Source organism: Tursiops truncatus, chromosome 1 (assembly GCF_011762595.2).
Source record: "Tursiops truncatus isolate mTurTru1 chromosome 1, mTurTru1.mat.Y, whole genome shotgun sequence".
Taxonomy (NCBI): domain Eukaryota; kingdom Metazoa; phylum Chordata; class Mammalia; order Artiodactyla; family Delphinidae; genus Tursiops; species Tursiops truncatus.
In genome coordinates this window covers 107,817,893-107,839,671 of record NC_047034.1, presented here as the reverse complement: position 1 = coordinate 107,839,671, position 21,779 = coordinate 107,817,893, and the positions used below count along the sequence as shown (strand labels likewise).

Here is a 21,779-nt window from a genome sequence, read left to right as displayed (position 1 = left end):
CACAAAAAAGAAATGAAGGACTGATACATGCTATAATATGGTTGAACCCTGAAGACATGCTAAGTGAAAGAAACCAGACACAAAAGGCACATATTGTGATCCTGTTTATATGAAATGTCCAGAATAGGCAAATCCACAGACAGAAATCCAGAGAGACAACCTAGACAGGCTGTCGAGGACCGAGGGTAGGTGGGTGTGGGACTGACTGCCGATGCATGTAGGATTTCTTTTTGGAGTGATGAAAATATTCTAAATTCAGATTGTAGTGATGGTTGGATAACTGTGTGAATATACTAAAAAGCCACTGAATTGCATACTCCAAGTAGGTGAATTTCAAATGTGAATTATGTCTCAGTAAAAATGGTAAATTAGTCAATCCTCATTACTTACAGTAGTTATTATGTTCTATAAAGTCACTGCAAACACTGAACTGGCGAACACAGAACCATTGCTCTTAGGGGATACAAAGGGTTAGATTCCTGGAAGTCTCTGGTCACATTTTTGCCAACCTATCGATATATAACCTTGTTTTATGTGTTTCTGTTTAAAGGCACCTTTTTAAAAATAACTGCTGATTTACTAACAATGAACTCATGGCCAACAGCACTGTAACTCATGCCTGAACAAAACTTATCTAAAACATGTATTTTTCCCACAAGGCACATCCCAGCTTTCTTGCACTTATTAGTAACACTAGACAGCACTTTAGTACTACGCTTGGGGGCCATTCTACAGAGCGAAATCACCAACAAAAAGCACAAAAATGCAAAAAATGTGGCATTAAATAGACTGTGAAAAGGACGCTTGTTCACAGCATGAGCTGAAGCAAGGCAGTGTCACTTTGTCTGCCCTTGGCTGGGAATGTGTGCATTGGGGCACTCAAATTTTTCACTGCCTTGCGCATATCCGTGGATGACTTCAAAAGTGCCAAGAGTATTGTGACTGTGGGGTTACAATTAAATTTGAATGAGCAGGTGAATTTGCAAATATAGAATTTGTGAATAAGGATCAACTCTTAGTTTTTCTACCAAAATGGTTTTTTAAAAAAGTTTTGAATTTTAAGGTCTAAACTTCAATCTCTTCATAATGGTAGATAAAATGCTGTACATATTCATAGTCTATTTCAAGAGTGGCTAACAGGAAAGAATTAGTTTTAGAGGTCTCAGACAATTCTTAGTTTTATTCCTTTAGTATTTCTAGGTAATGTTTCATGTTACTGATTCCTGGGCTAAGGACCAGTTTGAAGGTAAAATGTTTATTTTAATCAGCAAAAGTCTAAATTTGAATTCTGGATCATAAACGCAGACCCTCTCCTCCCAGAAAAAGTTCTCTGTCATCACAGGATATAATTAAAAGCTACTTTAATTTTCAAGTAAAAGAAATACCTAGCTGTGCTCATATGTGTAATCTGTACTCCTACTTCCCATATTTGTAGACATGCTTTCACATGCTAGCTACTGCCAATTTTAATTTCCAAAGTTTTGCAGTTTTGCTTTCAAAAATATTTTATGCATTTTATTAACTTTAATTTTAGACTGGCTTTCAAGTCTCAAATCCTCTTAAAACAGGAAATGTCAGTTCTTGCTCATCGCTCCTTGTAAGAGGCTTTTGCCAAATTCAGGAATTTAGAGACTCGTTAACTGTTTTACGTTATAAGTAACATAATTTTGGCAGGGGGAGCAAATTTATAAATATCAACTATTACATATCCATATTTGTGAACTTGAATAAGCTTAATCAAATGTCAAAATTCGGCTATAAAATGGTACTTTTTTGCCTCAGTATTTATACACCCCTTTCTTAGTAATCAAGATTTGTTTCTTTAAAAAGGTTTTAGCTGTTGATTGGAATTGGTGAAACACAGTTGGATTGGCTAATTAACTCAAACCTCCCAATTAAAATAGTGGAGCTTGGTAGATAACACATTTATTCATCAACTCAAGAACTTAAAGCTTCAAGTTCTTCAAAGTTTAAGGTTCTTCAGCCTCTTTTGATCTCTAATAATAACTTGAATATAATAGACTTTTCAGGCTTCTCGCTTTAAATCCCAGTGCCAGATACTCATTTGATTGGCTCTTCCTGCTCAGAGAATAGTCCAATTAGTTTTCTATGCCAATCCCAGAAGTTCTGAAGTTTCACGCCTTCTATCCAACTATTTTTCTGTATGTGGCAGCAACTCCTCTCGTGCTGTTTTTTTCCCACTGTTCGTGATTGGCTTCACCTCCCTTTTGCTCTGAAGTAATAACCACCATTAGGGATTATTACATTATCCAGGGCCTTGTACTATCAAAGTGATGGCCCTCTCCATTACTATGGATGACCAAAAATAGACCACAGTTTGTTTGCCAGGACTTCTCATAGTATTTTTTCATTCTCAAGCTGGCTTAAAAAATGTCTTAAAATTTAAAATGACATGACATAAAATGCCAGTAAAGATTAATAACAGACTTTTGTTAAATATTCTACAAACATTTTCTGGTAGAATTGTCTTTAAGGCTTTCAAATATCCTTCATTAAGATAGTTTAATTCAAAATAAAAGTTTCCAGATTATAAGAATTTATCCTAAGAATGAGCTGACATAATAGGATATTAGACCAATTTGTTAAGTTAGTAAGGTTTAAATGACCTAAAGTCATTTGGATGAATGCTGCTCTTAGTGAACCACCCTTTAAGAAGTCACTTTCATCACACAGAAAGTTAAGCAAAGAAAAATCATTTTTTTTAAATTTATTTTTTAAATTTATTTTTATTTATTTATTTATCTTTGGCTGTGATGGGTCTTCATTGCTGTGTACAGGCTTTCTCTAGTTGTGGCGAGCAGGGGCTACTCTTCATTGTGGTGCGGTACGTGGGCTTCTCATTGTGGTGGCTACTCCTGTTGCAGAGCACAGGCTCTAGGTGCACAGGCTTCCATAGTTGTGGCACATGGGCTCAGTAGTTGTGGCTCGTGGGCTCTAGAGTGCAGGCTCAGTAGTTGTGGTGAATGGACTTAGTTGCTCTGCGGCATGTGGGATCCTCCCGGACCAGGGATCGAACCTGTGTCCCCTGCATTGGCTGGCGGATTCATAACCACTGCGCCATCAGGGAAGTGGAAAAATCATTTTTAATAGCTCCTAAAAAACTATATTTTAAGAGAAATTCCTTACATGATATAAATGAAAAAATGTGTTCACAAATGAAAGCACTTTGACAAATTAAAAAATCATAGACAAAATACTATTACCCACAGTAAGTTAGAAGTTTTAAACAATGTAGATATTTTAGTGTTTTTAGCTTAAAAAAAAGGCTTATATGAAAAGAAAATGCACTGAGAAATATGTCATTTTTAAACATGAAAGAACAAATAGATTTCAAATTCAGAAAGATTTTTGAAACGTTTTATTTATATTCTGGTCTTACAAATGATAATTTTTAACTTTACTCTTCTGTAAGAATGTAAAGCACAAAAATTTGCTAAATATCAGATCCACACAAATCCACAAAAAGGTTTTCTGTGTAGTCTTCATTAATGCGAATCTCTGTGTGAATGTTTCACTCTTACCGTAGATCTTGAATCTGTTTTACAAGAATGAAGCCATACAGTTTTTATGCAGTGCATTCATTATAAGCTATAACGTTTCTATTAAAAGGAAAGCTGGGTAATACAAAAATATGAGAGGATCTGAGAAGCAGGCAATCTGTTGAGGCTCGGTATATCTTATTTGCTTTGTAGTTTTCTGTCTTCACTTTCAAAAAGCACACAGCACATGAGGCACAGTAATCATCTCCCTTATTAACCTCCCTAATTAAAAAATCTGTTGTTCGTAAAACTGGACCAATTATCACAAATTATCATTTGCATAATTAACCACAAGACTATTACAAAGCATTTTGTTAGTGGTATCAACAAATGGAGGATGGAAACTTATAAAAAATGGGTTTTGTTAAGCTTGCCAACTCCTTACATAACATGGGTTGTGCTGCCACTTCAACTTTTAATTAGATGTTTAATGCCTCACAGTAAAAGACTGATCAATGGAAGAAAGCAAAACTAAATTATTTTCTAGGTGCTGTGACATTTCATTTGACAAGGTAACAAAAGGATAGGACAAAATTTAAGCAAGATTTATATGCGTTCCAACTTTTCACTCAGGAATTCTTCTACACTGTCTGTGTTCCATTTGAGGATGCTTAGTTCTTCAGCAATGTTCCCATTGTCGTCCAAAAGCTTTAGCACAGGGTCTGAACCGCGAACATACTACAAAAAAGAAGAATATCATTTTCTGCTTAGAAAGAGCCTTTTCAGTTTCAACCAAAGTCCAAATCAATTCAATCCAGCTTAATTAAATTTAATAGTAATAAGCTTTTAGACATAACATCACAACAGCTCTTAAAGGAAGTCTTTTAGAAAACAGTGTAATGGGATTTCATCAAAAATGACAATTAAAACAAAAATCACATTTTACTTCTGAAGAGAAACACCTGTTGGTATCAAGCAGTTTACTTGGGATTTAAGCTTATTCTTGAATGTAACAAGTATTTACTGCATACATGACACACTCCAACTCTCAAATGAGTTGAAAATCTAATGAAGGAGGCAGACAAGTTCAAAATATTGAATGAGAATGACTCTTAAGAGCCATGTTGAAATAGGCTGTGCATACAAACTATCAGACAATTCTGTATTGGACTTTCATTAGATTTCTTAAACCAAAGAAAATTTATTCTGTTGTAATTAGTTTATAATTCGGCTGGATTCCTGAAACTTCAGACCTACTAGTGCGTTCCAGTATTTCACCAGAGAGCTCTGAGGAATTCTGACTCTGGGTAACTGTGATAACAAACCTGATCCCATTCATTAAGTGATCAGTCTTCAATGCTAAATTAAGGACCATGTAACTAAAAATGCAGCAGTGATGATGCAGGGAGCTGAGAAACTCAGCAATTATGCTTCAGTTTTACTAGGTCTTCTAGAGTTGTGAACTTCAGAGATGGAGACAAGCTCTGATGTGATTATTTGCATTTGGTATCTTCTCAACCCATTTCTGGAATTTAGAAATTGGCCCCCTAAGCTAATAAACCAATAACATTACTACTAAAATCTTTTGGGTCAGGTTATCTACATAAATTATTTTTAAAAATTCAATTTTTTATTCAAAAACTCATTTTAGTCCAAAAATTAGAAACTACATAGCCCATAGTTGCAAAAATGTTCAAAATATTAAATCAAATCCAACAGTGTATAAAGAATTATATACCATGGCCCATTTGGATTTACTCCAAGTATGCAAAGCTGGTGCAAAATTTGAAAATGAATTAATGTAATCTATTACTACCAACAGGCTAAACAAGAAATCTTATACCAGTAGATGCAGAAAAAGCATCCTGTCACATGCTACAACATGGATGAACCTTGAGGACATCATGCTAAAGTGAAATAAGCCAGTCATGAAAGGACAGATACTGTACGATTCTGCTCATATGAAGTATCTAAAGTAGTCAAAATCATAGAAATAAAGTAGATGGGTGGCTGCCACGGGCTGGAGGCAGGAGGGAGGGGGAATTACTGTTTAATGGGTATAGAGTTCCAGTTCTGCGAGACAAAAAAATTCTACATCTGTTGCACAACAGTGTGAATATACTTAACACTACTGAACTGTACCCATAACATTTAACTTACCAGTACTGAACTTCACCCTTAACATTTAACTTACCATCTTAACTACTTTTAAGTTTTTTTTTAACCATAACTAAAATTTTTAAAAGTGAGCAAAAGATCTCAGATACACCAAAGAAGATATACAGATGGCAAATAAGCATGTGGAAAGATTCTCAATTAGGGAACTGCAAATGAAAACAACAATGAGATAACATCACACACTTATTAAAATGGCTAAAATCCAAAACACTGACAATAATGAATGCTGATGAATGTGGAGCAATAACTCTCATTATTAGTGGGAATGCAACGTGATATAAGCACTTTGGAAAACAGGTTAGCTTTGTAAGAAACTGCCCAACACTCTTACTATATGATTCAGTAATCATGCTCCTAGGTAATTACCCAAATAAGTTAAACGTTTGTCTACACAAAAATGTATACAGCACTGTTGCTCATAATTGCTAAAAACTGGAAGCGACCAACATGTCCTTCCACAGATGAACAGAAAAGCAAACCATGGTATAACAGAATACTATTCATATTATTCAGCATTAGAAAGAAATGAGCTATCCAGCTACAGAAAAGACACAAAGGAACTGTAAACGCATATTAAGTTAAAAATCTGAAATCTGAAAAGGCTACGTACTATATGATTCCAACTATATGACAATCTGGAAGAGGCAAAACTATAGAGACAGTAATAAGATCAGTGGTTCCCAGGAGTTTGGTGGGGTGTGGAGCACAGGGAATTTTGGGGGCAGTGAAACTTCTGTATGATACTGTAATGGTGGATACATGACATTTGGTAAAACTCCTAGAACTGTACAAAGTATAAGCTCTAATGCAAACTATGAAATTTAGTTAATGTATCAATATTGGTTCATCAATTGTAACAAATGTACATGAATGCAAGATGTTAATAAGGGAACTGGAAGGTGGGGGTGGGAGTACATGGGAACTCTCGAATCAATTTCTCTGTAAACCTAGAACTGCACTAAAAAATAAAGTCAATTAAAATATCTGAATAATTTTTAATTAAAAAAAGAAAATGCTGGAAAAAAGGATCACATTAAAATTGCGTTACCTTGATTTGTAGTCCTCTGAATAGTCTGGGTTTATCACTCCTGACGAAAGCTTAAAAGAAAAAAAATATTCAAATTGTTTACTTCCAAATCCAAGCTAGCTACAAAGGTCAACACAAAAAGTAGAAATAAACTCAATAAATAAAAAATTAGATCCTATATGGAAAAATCAAGGAAACTAAAACACATATAAAATGGAAAGATATCCCATATTCTTCAATGGGAAGACTAAATATTTTAAGATGTTAATTTTTTCAAATTAATAAAAATCCCAAATTACAATGGGATTTTGAGGGCTTGACAAAATGACAGTAAAACTCAGCTATACAAGTAAATGTTTGAGGGCTTCCGTGATGGTGCAGTGGTTAAGAATCTGCCTGCCAATGCAGGGGACGGCGGTTTGAGCCCTGGTCTGGGAAGATCCCACATGCCGCGGAGCAACTAAGCCCATGCGCCACAACTACTGAGCCTGCGTTCTAGAGCCCGTGAGCCACAACTACTGAAGCCCGTGCTCTGCAACGAGAAGCCACCGCAGTGAGAAGCCCATGCCCCACAACAAAGAGTAGCCCCCTTTCGCCGCAACTAGAGAAAGCCCGCGCACAGCAACGAAGACCCGATGCAGACAATAATAAATAAATTAAAAAATAATAATAAAAGAGTAAATGTTGGAGAACAGGACAGTTTAGAAAAAGTAAAATATGGGAGAATTTGTTCAATTGTTTAATAATATACTATGTGATACTTATACCAGAATGATAAAACAAAGAAACCGATTAGGAAATCTAGAGAGAGAAAAATACCTGGATTTTTTAATATGGTAAAGCTAGCAAACCGAAGAGAGAAAGAGAGAGAGAGAGAGATTATGTGTGCGTGCATCTGGGGGTGTGTGTGTGTGTGTTATTCAATAAATACTTTTGAATATCTATTGTATACCAGATAGCAGATATAAAGCTATATAAAACAGAATTCCTGCTCTTATACAGTTTATAGTCTGATGAGGAAGAAAGATGCTAAACAAGCAATCACATCACTGATAATTTCAGTTGTGATAAGTGTTTAAAAAAAAAGATTCAGAATACTACCACAGCATTTAACACAGACAACTTGGAATATGGAATATAAAATTCTTCTCTTATGCATGATCCTAAAGAAAATGCTTTATAGATGTGCCTATATAAAAATGGACACTCAGTACAGCAAAACATTACTATAAACAAAGTTAAAAGTAAAAATGACATACTGGGGAAAATTCTCTCTTACACAGTATGCAAAAGAGCTTCTACTAATAAGAAAAAAATAAATACTAGGTACTAGAGAAATGAACTAAGGACAGGAACATGTAATATAAAAATAAACAAATGGTCACTGAACGTTTGAAATAAATGTTCAACCTCACAAATAATCAAAGAACTGTCAAAACAATGAGGTAACCTCATTTGGAGTGGCAAAAATTAAAAAGAATATTTAAGGTTAGAGAGGGGGGTAGAGAAGATTTTGCCGGGGCTTAGTTGTGGGAGAAATATAAATGGACACATCCTTCCTGAAAGGTATTTAGCAAAATGAACCAAAAGTCTTAAAACGTGCATACTCTTTAGAGCTCCAAGTCTCTTTCTAGGAACTTCTTTATTATGAGGAAATAATTACACTATAATGCAAAGATATATAAGATCCTGCTAACCAAGTCTGGAGATTTGAAAATAATCTAAGTGTGTAAAAGGCTACTGGTTAAATAAATTAACATGGACCACTATGAAGTGCATCCAATAATTTAAAAATTATATTATTCTGTATTTAGTGATATAGATGCAAACTCATATATAAAGGTTTATAGATCAGTTTGTTCCCCATGGTTGTTATGAAAAGATGGATATATTGTTTTTATATATTTACACTAATGTTTTTATATATTTATTCATAAATATATATTTGCAAAGGAAAAAGCCTAGAAGCATTGAATGAAATCTTTAAAAAAATTAAGTGAGAAAATATAAAATACTTAGCACAATATACCTAACAGTTCAAAACAATAACTATTATTTTAATAGGGGTTATATCTGGAGCATAGGGTTTGGGGAAGTTTTAAATGAATGTTTTCCTTTTTAGGTTGTTGTTGATCTACATTTTACCAAGGTTTTTTTTTTTTTTTTTTTTGCGGTACGCGGGCCTCTCACTGTTGTGGCCTCTCCCGTTGTGGAGCACAGGCTCCGGACGCGCAGGCTCAGCGGCCATGGCTCACGGGTGCAGCCGATCCGCGGCATGTGGGATCTTCCCGGACCGGGGCACGAACCCGTGTCCCCTGCATCGGCAGGCGGACTCTCAACCACTGCGCCACCAGGGAAGCCCCGATCAAGTTTTTAGTAATGATCACGTCTAACTGTCCAAATTAAAATATTTTAGAATACATTAAAAAAGATAAATACAAGAGGGATGTTTCATTTGGATACCTAAATGAGGACAGTTCTTAATTCCAGTTCTGTTATCATTTGCAACAGCCTCTGATTAGATTTTATAGTGGCACACATGCTTTTGAGAACTTATTTTTTAAACTTAGAATTAACTAGCAATAGCACTATAGACATGTTTCACCATGAAGATCTTTATATATGTGCATCTAGGACAACTAAACAAAGATTAGTAAATGCTTTTTCTTTTTAAGGTTTCGCAGGCTTTTTGGAAGACACTCAGATATCCCATCTAAACTTCCCCTACTAAATTTAGTTCAAAATAAAACTGATTATATTATTCTGGCTTATTAGAATATCTTCTCTATTAACTTCATCCTTTAAGAGTTGTCCAATACTCCTGAATCCCCAAACAAAAATGAGCTTATGATATGCTGTTGCATTTTATAACCATTCCTTTGGCAAATGCTATATGCACATCTGTGCAAAGCATAATTTAATACACAGTGTGGTCACTACTACATAAGAAACTTCTCTGGAGAAAAGAACTATTCTTAAGTATTTTTTTTTTGTATCTATAACAGAACCTATAACTTTCTGTCATTCAGAAGTTTATTTATTTGTTTATTTATTTATTTATTTATGGCTGTGTTGGGTCTTCGTTTCTGTGCGAGGGCTTTCTCTAGTTGCGGCAAGTGGGGGCCACTCTTCATTGCAGTGCATGGGCCTCTCACTATCGTGGCCTCTCTTGTTGCGGAGCACAGGCTCCAGACGTGCAGGCTCAGTAATTGTGGCTCACGGGCCTAGTTGCTCCGCGGCATGTGGGATCTTCCCAGACCAGGGCTCAAACCCGTGTCCCCTGCATTGGTAGGCAGATTCTCAACCACTGCGCCACCAGGGAAGCCCCAGAAGATTTTTTTAACAGGCCGGAATGAGGGAATAAATTGAAAAGAAATATTAAGATGAGTCACTAATGACTATTTTCATCAGTTCTTTTCTCTTCTCTCTGCTATGTATAAATCCACAAGCTTCTAATTTTGACTGAGGGGAGTATCTATTAAATACCCTGCGGTAGCAAATCACATTTTACAGGCAGTAAATTAATCTTTTAAAATATATTTGAATACTTACTATATACACATGGCACTAGGAGAGGCTATAAGAGCATACAAGAGACTTGCAAAAAAGACCTCAGAGTAACTTATTTTACTAGTTTTCTTTCTGCTGTTTTAAAAATAACTAAGTGATATCAGTTTGGAAATTCCTAAAGGGCTTAATTCAGTCACTCTATTTCAAGAAAATGTTCCTATGCTAATTTATTTGTCAATTATTAAGGCAGATTTGTAAATAACACTTCAAAACGATCAAATATGCAGAAATGATTAGAAAACATTAAGTGGTAACGTTGAATGTTTCAGTTTTGTCCTCAAGAATCTTATCAGCATGTCATTTGTGTAGCTGCCTAGGAGACCTTAGAGCCAAGTTTTGCTATATACACTGCTTAGAAAGTCATGGTACTCTCCTTATATATCAGAGGCTCTTCAAAGTTAACTATGAAGAGTATTAAAAAATAAAAATCTATCCTCTTCCTCATTCCAAAAAGAGGAAAAGTGGGGATGAGGGATAACAGGAAGGATATGTCTTGAGGTCAAAGAAAAATGTTTGAACTATGTTATTTTCAAAATCATAAACAAGTGAAAATATAGAGGCAAAATACACTTGGCTAGATCTAACAATGTACCTTTGGCCACATTACAAGTAGTCATACAATGTACTCTATTGGTTTTAAGATTTAATAAATAAGGGCTTATGGCAGGTACAATTAAGATTTGTGAATTGCCATATAAAATTACATGGAATGATAATTAGATGTTTTCCCCTTGAGTAGAAATAAGTATATTTGTATCAGAATATAAACAAAAATGTCATATCGTACCCAGAAACAACAATACAAAGAGAAGAGCAGCAGCAACAACAAACAACAGAACTGAATTCTCAATTGTGCTCAGTGAAAACTACTGGGTATCGAAGAGTATCTCTAAAACAAGAATATTTACTTACAAACTATCTGGAGTGCAAAATCATGAGTCATTTGGGTCCTCCCAACAAGACAATTTAAAAGCACTTAAAAACGTTCAGAGAACGGCAATTTAAATAAGAGAATTTGGGGAGACTGGAGGTACAATAATGAAGACAAGACAAACTAAAAAGATTATGACTTTTCAGAATAATAAAGTCAGAAAAGGACTATTTGAAGACTATAAATCCATAAAGACTATATAACCAATAAACACAGGCTTTTCACCAGTTTCCCATTTGTCAAAAGTAGAGCCACCTTTGAATTAGATAAATTTAGCAAATCCATTCATTCATTCAATAAATATTTGAATTCCTCTTAATGTGAGATGCAGTGTTAGAAAGATCTGGGATACATTAGTGATAAAAAAAATTTAAAAACTTCTGAGCTTTATGGAGTTCCTAGTTTGGTAGAGGCAGAAGACCAGTAAATTAAATAAATACATTACAATATTATGTGGGAACTGCTATGGAACACAAAGGGGAGGGTGTAAAATTCTGTCCAAAGGCAATCCCAAAATAATGCTTGAACTAAATTTGGAATGAATAGGGGTTCGTCACAAAAATGGGTAAAGGCATAAGTCAGGAAGAACATGCAGTGTGTGCAAAGACTTAGAGGTCAGAGTTCAGAGAACTGCAAATAGTTCTGCACATAAACTAGATATGTGAACCTAGAAAAGAGAATCCAGGTCATGATAGGTCTTGTATATGATGCTGAATTTGACATTTATATGTGATGGGGAACTACAGGTAATTTTAAATAAGAGGGTCACATAATCAAATCTGTCTTATGGAAAAGGTTTTTTTTTTTGGTAGTTGTGTAGGAGAGAATAGAAGAAAAGGGAAAAGAGACAGGCAGGCCAGATAATAAGTAATTAATCCTGCCAGATAAAGATGCTAAGGGGCTGATTAAAATCATAGAGAAGGCCAAAGATATGAAGGTTTATTAAGGAGGGGGAAGAGACAACTTGGTGACTAACGGGGCATAAAGTGTGAAAGAAATATTGATCATGACTCTCGGGTTTCATGCTTATACTTTGCTTGATGATACTGCCATTTGTGGAAACAGGGAAGAAGATGGTATACTTTTATCAGAGAAGAGGATTAATTTAGTTTTTGAACATGCTGGGTTTAAGGCCTCTCTACTAAAAATGTAGGCCACAGTCTACAGGACTGTTAGAAATGTAGAATCTCAGGATGCAAACCAAATTTACAGAATTACACTCTGCATTTTAACAAGATCCCCAGGTGACTTATATGTACATTGGTTTAAGATACTATGAGACCATGCAAGTGGAAACATCAATTTGCAGTCAGAAGTATGGTATCTAAAAAAGGAAAGATTTAATTTAAAGATACAGATTGGGAGTCATCAGGTGAACACTGCAGTTGAAACTGAGGGAGTGGGACATCATTCAAGAGAGTAAGAAAATAACACAGACCCCGACTAACACCAATATTTGAAGTGTGGGTGGTAGATGAGATGCCAGGAAAGGAGAATAAAATGACCTGTTCACACAAGTGAAGGGAAGAGTTTCAAATGCTAGAGAGTCATGTTATCTCATTTAATCCTCAAAGCAGTCCTATAGGGTAGATATTAACCGATTTTACACCACCTATTAATCCATTTTATAAATGAGAAAATTGATGAAGACAGTGCTAACGAATCAGTATTCCTTCCAGCAAAACTCCAAGGTAGCATCATAATCCTAGGCATCACTACCAGTCAACCAAAGTGGGTACGAGAGGCAAAAAGCTATTTGCTCTCAAGTTCTACATTATTTTAAAATTCCTTTCTGTGTCCGAAGGTTTATGATTCTAATACAGAGGTTGGCAAACTATGGTCCATAGGCCATATTGGGCCTCCCTGATTTTATAAATAAAGTTTTATTGGAACACAAACACATGTATTCATTTAAATATTTTCTATGGCTGCTTCCATACTATAAAAACAAAGATCAATCACTGCAATGGAGACCTTGTTGCCTATAAAGCTGAAAATCTTTACTATTTGGACTTTTACGGAAAAAGTTTGCCAAGACCTACAAAATTATGGAAAATTTACATTTTTTGATAGAGACAGACTACAGACATATCCTTATCATGGTAAGACTCATGCTTGAGAAGGAAAACATACTTACTTAACATCATTACTTTTGATGTCACCAAAAGTGATAAAACACTAGGTCCAATATACAATGAGACGTTTTTATACATACTGACTTTCCTACTTAACCATAACATGGAAAACAAAAGTATTTTAGGAGGTATACCTGGAATTAGCTAAGGCATATGATCTGGGACTTTTTTTTTTTCATAAACCCTGAGTTATTTAATGTGGATAAGACATTTCAAATTTTAAATCCTCCTCTCTTCTGGAATAATTTAACATTAATTTTTTCTTCTGTTTTATGACGTGTCTAATTTAAATTAAGTAAACTTAAAAAAATGTATTATTTTCTCATGGGCTCTGAAAATACTGGTATTATACATAATTATATTAAATATGGTTATAGACTGTGGAATTAAACAATCTTCTTAATTTAAATAAGCTTGTACTAATTAAATATTTATACATAGAATTAAAATCCAATGTTTCAAAAGGAAAAGACAGTATGACTACAAATACCCACCAGTTTGATAATTTAATTATACATAAGAAATATATATATAGTTAAGTTGCAATCTAAGGATTAATAAACTACACTCAATCTTTTAAAGACTGAACTAGTAACTGCAGAAATTATTACCATGGACATAAGAAAACCTGGTATCACAAACAGGAGGGCTAATTGCAAGCTATTCTTGACCTCGTGAAAATCTGAGTCACAAAAGATTATTAATAAGACAAGTCAGTAAATATGAATAATGAATATAATTAAAAAGCAAATGCCAAAACTTTTTAGGAATAAGAATGATCACTTTATCATTCAGAGAACTGATATAAAAAAAGCCAAAACAACTCTGGTACAATACTGAGTTTAAGTGTTTGAGGCAAAATAAATCATACAGAGTAAATAATTTTCTCCCTAAGCAAAAGTGGATGTTATATTCTGTGCTACATCAGAATATGCGCTTATTCTGATAAAGAATGTATTTAATTAGATGTGCATCTGCTCTGGGTCTCATATAAAATGTTCCCAAGTCCCCAAGTTGCAATCCAAGGATTAATTTCCATGCCAAATGAGCAATATTTTATTATAAACAATTCTAGGTCAGCAATGAAGGGAATGTGCTAATACAGGAAATTTTATAAAATACTAAATCCAAAAAATTCTCTTGCTATTAAGTAAACAAGGCAAGAAATCATGGAAAAGCAGCAGAAACAAAAACAAAATAAGGTATATAAATAGAGCACTTACGTATTTTAGTTAAAAAAAACAAACAAACCCCAAAAAACAAGTTCATTACCTTCATAAAACTGATTTTCAGCTGACATGCAAGGATGGAATAGAAAAGCTTTAGTCCAAGTCTTTTTGGAGATACAGAGCTCCATTACTGTTTGTTGTCAACCAAAAGAATACACTTTCACAATTATCCTTTCATATAATTTATCTTTAATTCCTGTGAAGATACACCTGTATGACCTCCTCTCTTCTACACCTCAAGTTCTATGGTAATTAATTTTCTTCTTGATGGTTATTTTGTACATGTCTACTCTCACTTAATGCAATTGTTCCTTAGGAGTGTTATATAAATCAGTTTACATTAAAAATATTATTTAGAAGGATTACACTTCCACTTGGTAAAAGAAAGGCTCTCATAAAATTTATACTTAGGAGAGTCTCTTCTTTTAAGAAAATAATCACCTCATCATGTGCTGTATTTAAATCTAAATTTCATATTTTATGCTTGCTTAGAGTCAAGTAACTTAGTATTCAACAATTATTATAAAATTCCACTCCCATGAAGACAAATGTAGAGAAAATTCATATACTGTTGAGAAAGTATAACCTTAAATATTCTTATTCTTGGGAGTATTTAATGAAATTATTTTTGTGAAATGTTGATTTTAAATTATTAACTGAAATTTTACTAGAGTTGATTTTATATACCTTGGACTTGAGGGAACCTCCCCAATTTTCATCCACAGACTTCAAGAATAGCTCCTGCATACAGCTGCAAAAGGAAAAACAGGAGTTTAAAAAACTGGTTAAAATTTAAAAAATGTAGTTATGAAATAAAATTTCATAGCACAAACATTACAGTTAAGCAGATATATAGATCAAGCAAATGTCAGAAGAGAAAATGGAGGCCTGAGGGTATTAAATAGTTGAGTTCAAGCCCTACATGGAATATTCTCAAACTTAGCCAAAAAGATTGAAGAAGATATGGAGACTTGATGATGAACTTGAATAGGTAAGCTGTCCTAGGAAGTTCTTCATAAAATTTTAAAGACTTCCCACAGTTTTTTTAGGATGCTAAGCTGAACCCAGGTATGTATCCATCTATTCAACATAAATAATGAGAATTCTTTTTGGTTGCTTTTAAAATTAAGTGATCAATGTTTTAAAATTAAACAATACAAAAACCCAATACCTTTAAAAAGTAATTAGAGTACTATGTAAAGATATTACAGAAAAGCCAGTAAAATCTCATTATAAAATAGAACATAAATGCAAATATTTCCCTTAATGAAATTCAGCTGAAATGGTAAACACTGCTTCTCTAGCTATAGAACCTGCATGTTCTCTTTATAGTAAAAGCTCATTATAAAAAACTCAAACGCAATTATTTTATTGCAATGAATTTAGCTGAAACAGATTCAGTAGTAAACATCACTTTTTTGGTGGAGGTAGGAGCCTTGCTCATTCTTCTGGTAGTGACTTGGGAATGCTGTGACTCTGAGAAGGCAGGCAATCATAAGAACATACTATATCCATTTTATTTCTTCTTAGCTTTTAGACTTTTTTTAACTTGTAGGTCCAAGAGCTAAAGATGGATTTTACTTTCCAAGTTCTAAAATAACACAAAAAATCACATGCACTATGCATGTTTATTTTAGATACTTTGGAAAACACAGAAAAGCACAAAATAGAAATTTAAAAATCACTTAATTCTAACTCCTCTCCAAATAATGACTTTTAAAAAACATTTTGGTGATTGTGGGTAGGTCAATAAATTTCTTAAGTTTTTGAGGGGCACAGATACTGAGAGTCTAATGGAATTTGCTTTAATTCAGGCTACTCATGGACTCTGAAACCACTGATGGATTTCAGATTAAGAACTCTGATGATCTCTAAGATTTTTAAATAAGATTGGTTTATCTTGGTTAGACATCCCCCCTCTCCCGCCAAATCTTTAAAAGTATAAGGCCATATTACCAATGAGCTCATAAAAAGATGTTTCACATTTCTAATCATTAGGGAAATTAAATCAAAACCACAATGACATACTACTTCACACTCACTAGAGGCTATTATCAAAAAAAAAAAACAGAAAACAACAAGAGGTTGGCAAGGATGTACAGAAAATTGAATCCTTGTGCACTGCTGTTGGGAATGTAAAGCGGTGCAGCCGCTGTGGAAAACAGAATGGTGGTTCCTTAAAAAATTAATAATAGAATTATATGATCCAGCAATTCCACTTCTAGGTATATGCCCAAAAGAACTGAAGGCAGGGACTGGAATAGTTATTCGTATACCAATTATTATTCCCAATAGCCAAAAGGTGGAAGCAACCCAAATGTCTATTGACAGATGAATGGCTAAACAAAATGTGGTATATACATACAATGGAATAGTATTATTCAACCTTAAAAAGGAAGGAAATTATGACACATGCTATAACAAGGATGACCCTTGAAAACATTATGCTGAGAAATAAGGCAGCCACAAAAGGGTAAATACTTTTTGATTCCACTTATTGAGGTACTTCGAGCAGTCAAATTCAGAGACAGAAAGTAGAATGATGGTTGTCAGGCATTGGGGGGTGAGGAGTGGGGAGTTACTGTTTAATAACTGTGTTTCAGCTTGGGAAGATGAAAAAGTTCTGGAGATAGATGGTGATGAAGGTTGGACAACAATGTGAATGTACTTAATGTCACTGAATTGAACACTCAAAAACAGTTAAAATATTTAATTTTATGTATATTTTACCAGAATTAAAAAAATAAAAAATATAAGGCCATATTAAAATTTGGTTATTAGATTTATCTTTTATTTCCAAGTTTATGATCCCTTGGAAACTCTAAGTGGAGATTCCATTACCTGGAAGTACGATGGCATTTCTCTACACCACTGTTTCCCAAAATTCTTCATATCATGACACACTGAAAACAGTAATAATTGGAGCACTGGGGTAAAAGGAAGTGGCTGCTTATAACTGGAGATGACTAGCCTGGGGCCCTTGCTCACCCCAGTCTCCATTTGGTTGTCCCAAGGACTGAAGGATTCAGTATCCTAGCACACTTGTAACCCATTCTCTGCACCACAAAACACAAACTGATTAATTAAAAATATTAGAAACCTATTCTTTAATGAATAGGCAGCTCAGATGTGAGCTTCTCAAGGAAAATTTTTGTTGACCTCCTACTCTCTGTTAGGGACTTTCCTAGGAAACTTCCACAGAATTCTGCTCTTATCATAATGTACTATAAATATCCTATAACTTGACTGTGGATAGGAAATGTCTTATAATTCCCCCCAGAACTGGACACAAAGCTGTTGTTCAATATGTGTGTGCTGAATGGACAGAACTGTTCACTTAACGGAATTAAATGACTCTTTTTTCATCGTGTAACTTTAAAAATATTTCAAGTTCCTTTCACATACTTTGTAGATTATGCTTAGTTCCAGTCTAGGGTAAACAAAAAGAAAATGTAACTCAAAGCTGCCTAACATTATTAAAATCAAATTCTAAAAGCATTAATTTGTGATGCTAGTTTGGCATTTTATTTATGATCTCTAGTGTTCATAGGAAAACATTTGTTTTTCATGGTGAATAAATATGGTAAATTAACTACAAATTGTGGTAAATTTTCAATGTCTTATAAAGTAATCATAAGCATCTTTGGCAACACATACATTCATACACAAGAAAATATATGCTACTTAGAATTTATCAAGGGCATGAAGTATGAAAGGATTAAAAAAGGTTAAAACTTGAAATTTCCTTGAATTTCACCTTTAGCATTTTTACTTTTTAAAGTAACATCATACAAAAATGCTGACCTTCAAACATTTGCGGAAAAATAACAATAGAAGAAAAATCAAAGAACAAGTTATATAACTTTTATATAGCAAGCTTATATATATATATATATATATATTATTTTTTTCTTTTGGCGGTACGCAGGCCTCTCACTGTTGTGGCCTCTCCCGTTGCGGAGCACACGCTCCGGATACGCAAGTTCAGCGGCCATGGCTCACGGACCCAGCCGCTCCGCGGCATGTGGGATCTTCCCGGACCGGGGCACAAACCCGTGTCCCATGCATCGGCAGGTGGACTCTCAACCACTGCGCCACCAGGGAAGCCCAAGCTGATATTTTTGATACCAAGTTGGTAGGGCTCTTTTCTATATGCATTAGAGAAGCCTTATTTGTATAGACAATCTAACTCTAGGCACTATTCCATTAGGATCATATTATATTAGCCCAAATAATTTATGGAAATGGAATTATTTCCATTGGAAGTATTGGAATACCTTTATGGTATTGGAACATAATAATGGGAATATACGGACACCTTTAGGAAAATATGAAAATGATGCACAAAACTGAATTTGCCCCTTGGGAATTCACACCTATTTCCATATTACTCATTACTGCTAGTTTTCCTAAACGTTCTCATAGTGTCCTCTGGGTGGGAACTAGAAATATCTAACTACTTCAGCTCTATAACTAATTTACCTTATTTGTAACAGGGTTTTTGAATATGCTAATTTCCCTCTCATTTAAAAATAAGTGATTTTAAATTTATTATTCTTAAAATAAATTTCAGCTTTGTAGTTAGCTAATTTTTTGCAATTAAAAAATATATTTTAAGCATTACCAAGATTATTATTTATACCTATCTTAATTTTAAATTCTGTACAATTCATATATTTTCCTAATACTTTGGGACAATGTACTCCCTTCATTGTTGAAAGACTTCCCTTATAATTTACTTTTGGAATATAATGAGTTTTTACCACCTGACCAATCTCTTGTTATAAAATTTTAGTAAGGCTTATAATGAGGTTTTCCCATATAGAAAAAGGCCAAAATCTTTACTTTGTGGTGATAACTTTGCTGTAAGTCTAACTATGTTGCTATAAAATGGATCAGATTAACAGCAAGACAAAAAAATTGGTCTATGCTGTTTTCTACCAGATAGATTCCTAGATAAGTTAATTTATAACACCAAACGAAGGCAACACATGTGAGTTACATAAATTTTCTAAAGAATTTTTTAAAAGTGTTGTATTTGTTAACTTTTACTGCCACCATCATACCATCACCATCACAACAAATCTGTAAACCTGGTCCAAGTCAGAAATATTCTACTACTTTCCAATACTGAGCACTTAATATATTTCTGTTGGTGATGACATCCATGGCTCTGAAGAAACATGACAGTAAGAAAACCTTGAAATAGCTAATTATTTAAACTAAGTCACACTAAATATCAAATTTTCATACAGCATGGTATTGTTAAATTAAACAAGGAGGCCATCACACTGAGGTGGTTCTAGGGCATTAGCAGCCTATGCAACCAAACCCAAACCTAAGCCTATAAATGCTTCAAAGTTAAGAAATAAAAACTAAAATAAACAATCACAAACAGCCAACTAGGCTTTCCTAAAAAAGGCAACCACTTAAGCTACAGCCAATCAAAAAATTTCCTTGCTTTGTTTCTGCATCTTCTCCATAAGTTTTGTTCCTAATTCCTGTTGGTGGGGCGCTCCTAACCACTTCTAGTTTGGTGTTACCCAATTTGAATTGATTTTTGCTCAAACTATTAAAAATGTTCATATACCTCAGTTTATCTTTTAAGGTACAGTGAAAAGAGCTTAAGTTATAAAATCAAATGTGTATGCAGGTCCAATTCTGGTTCTGTGACTTAAAGGCAGCAAGTCATTCTCTTTGAGCTTCAGTTTACTGTCTGAACAAGAAATATTCCCTACCTTCCAGAGTTGCTAAATGGAGTTTAAAAAAAAAAAAGACAAAAACATGCAAAACGCCTGGATTCTTTAGATGCTCAATAAGTAAGAATAGTGAATATTATAATATTTTCTTTCACACTATTGGTTATGTTTAAGGTGTGCACCCATTTTCATAGAGCTTTAGGTAGCCCTGATAGCCTATTTAGGGCTATCATTCATTGTTCCTCTGTTACTAGAATAGCCACTTCAAAATTTCTCAAGCTTTCAAATTCAAATGACCTTAGAGCAGTGTTTTCAACCCTTATTGTATACTTGGATTACCTGAGAAGATTTTGAAACTTACTGATCCCTGGAACCCATCCCAGTCCAAGTAAATCAGGATAGTTGGGTTGAGATCTAGGCATCAGTATTTTAATTAATATTACTACTTTTAAAGCTACCCAAGTGATTGTAAAGGGCAGCCAGGGGTGCCTTGGACTATACTCAACTATTAATGAGGCAAAAATTACAAAACAATCAAACAGTAGAGGTTTTTGCTCAAGAGACTAACCAAATTAATTCTAAAAGGTAAACCAGGTAAACACTGACCAGAGCAAGACAAATGCTGCAATACTCTTTTTCTTCTCATATGAAGTATTGCTTGCAGCCATACATTCTTATTTTTGAAATCCTCTTTTATTTAAAGCAAAACTTTAGAAAAAAACTGAAAAAACTTTGAATATTAAGTAGCAATATGATGAAAATGATCTAATGCTAGGTGAAAAAAAGGAAAAATTCTGACTGCTGAACTAATTCAGATCTGAGGAGTAACTATTTTATAGGTCTTCTGAAGGCTTGCTCTTAAATAAAATGTAGGAATTTAAAAATAAGTATGGCTATAACATGATAAAAGCTAGGTATTATTTAGAGATCTTAAATGAAAACCTATTATGATATGTTCAAGTATATGTGAACCACTCTTTAAACATTAATTATATCCAGTGTAATTTCTTAAAGTCAACTTTACTCCTTTCACATACATCTGGGTAGAGGAAAAATATCAACACATCATGCAGAAGCTATTTTTTTTTAGCAAAATTTAGTCAGTTAATTCTCAGGGAAAATGTTTCCATCTAAAACTACGTCTAGTGACCTGCTGATGTTTTAAATTTTAATTCATTATTTATCAAGGTCATTCCTGTATTTTGTGATTTATTTATTTATCTATCTATCTATCTATCTATTTATTTATTTTCTGCGGTACACGGGCCTCTCACTGCTGTGGCCTCTCCCGTTGCGGAGCACAGGCTCCGGACACACAGGCTCAGCGGCCATGGCTCACAGGCCCAGCCGCTCCGCGGCATGTGGGATCCTCCCAGACCGGGGCACGAACCCGTGTCCCCTGCATCGGCAGGCGGACCCCCAACCACTGCGCCACCAGGGAAGCCCTGTGATTTTTATTTTTTAAAGTGCCTATAGTGATAGAAACAAAAAGCTACAATTACACATGGAC

At 34.3% G+C, this 21,779-nt stretch overlaps 1 protein-coding gene across 1 annotated transcript in view; it reads right to left on the bottom strand.

Annotated features, from left to right (window-relative positions):
• Positions 1-3,364: 3,364 nt before the first annotated feature.
• Positions 3,365-21,779, bottom strand: part of SELENOF (selenoprotein F) — a 37,898-nt gene continuing 19,483 nt past the window's right edge. The window contains exons 3-5 of the mRNA XM_004316187.4: positions 15,258-15,321; positions 6,727-6,776; positions 3,365-4,238 (exon numbers count right to left, since the gene is read on the bottom strand). Coding sequence (XP_004316235.2) covers positions 4,107-4,238; positions 6,727-6,776; positions 15,258-15,321 — 246 coding nt within the window. The 3' untranslated portion in view covers positions 3,365-4,106. The remainder of the gene's footprint in view (positions 4,239-6,726; positions 6,777-15,257; positions 15,322-21,779) is intronic.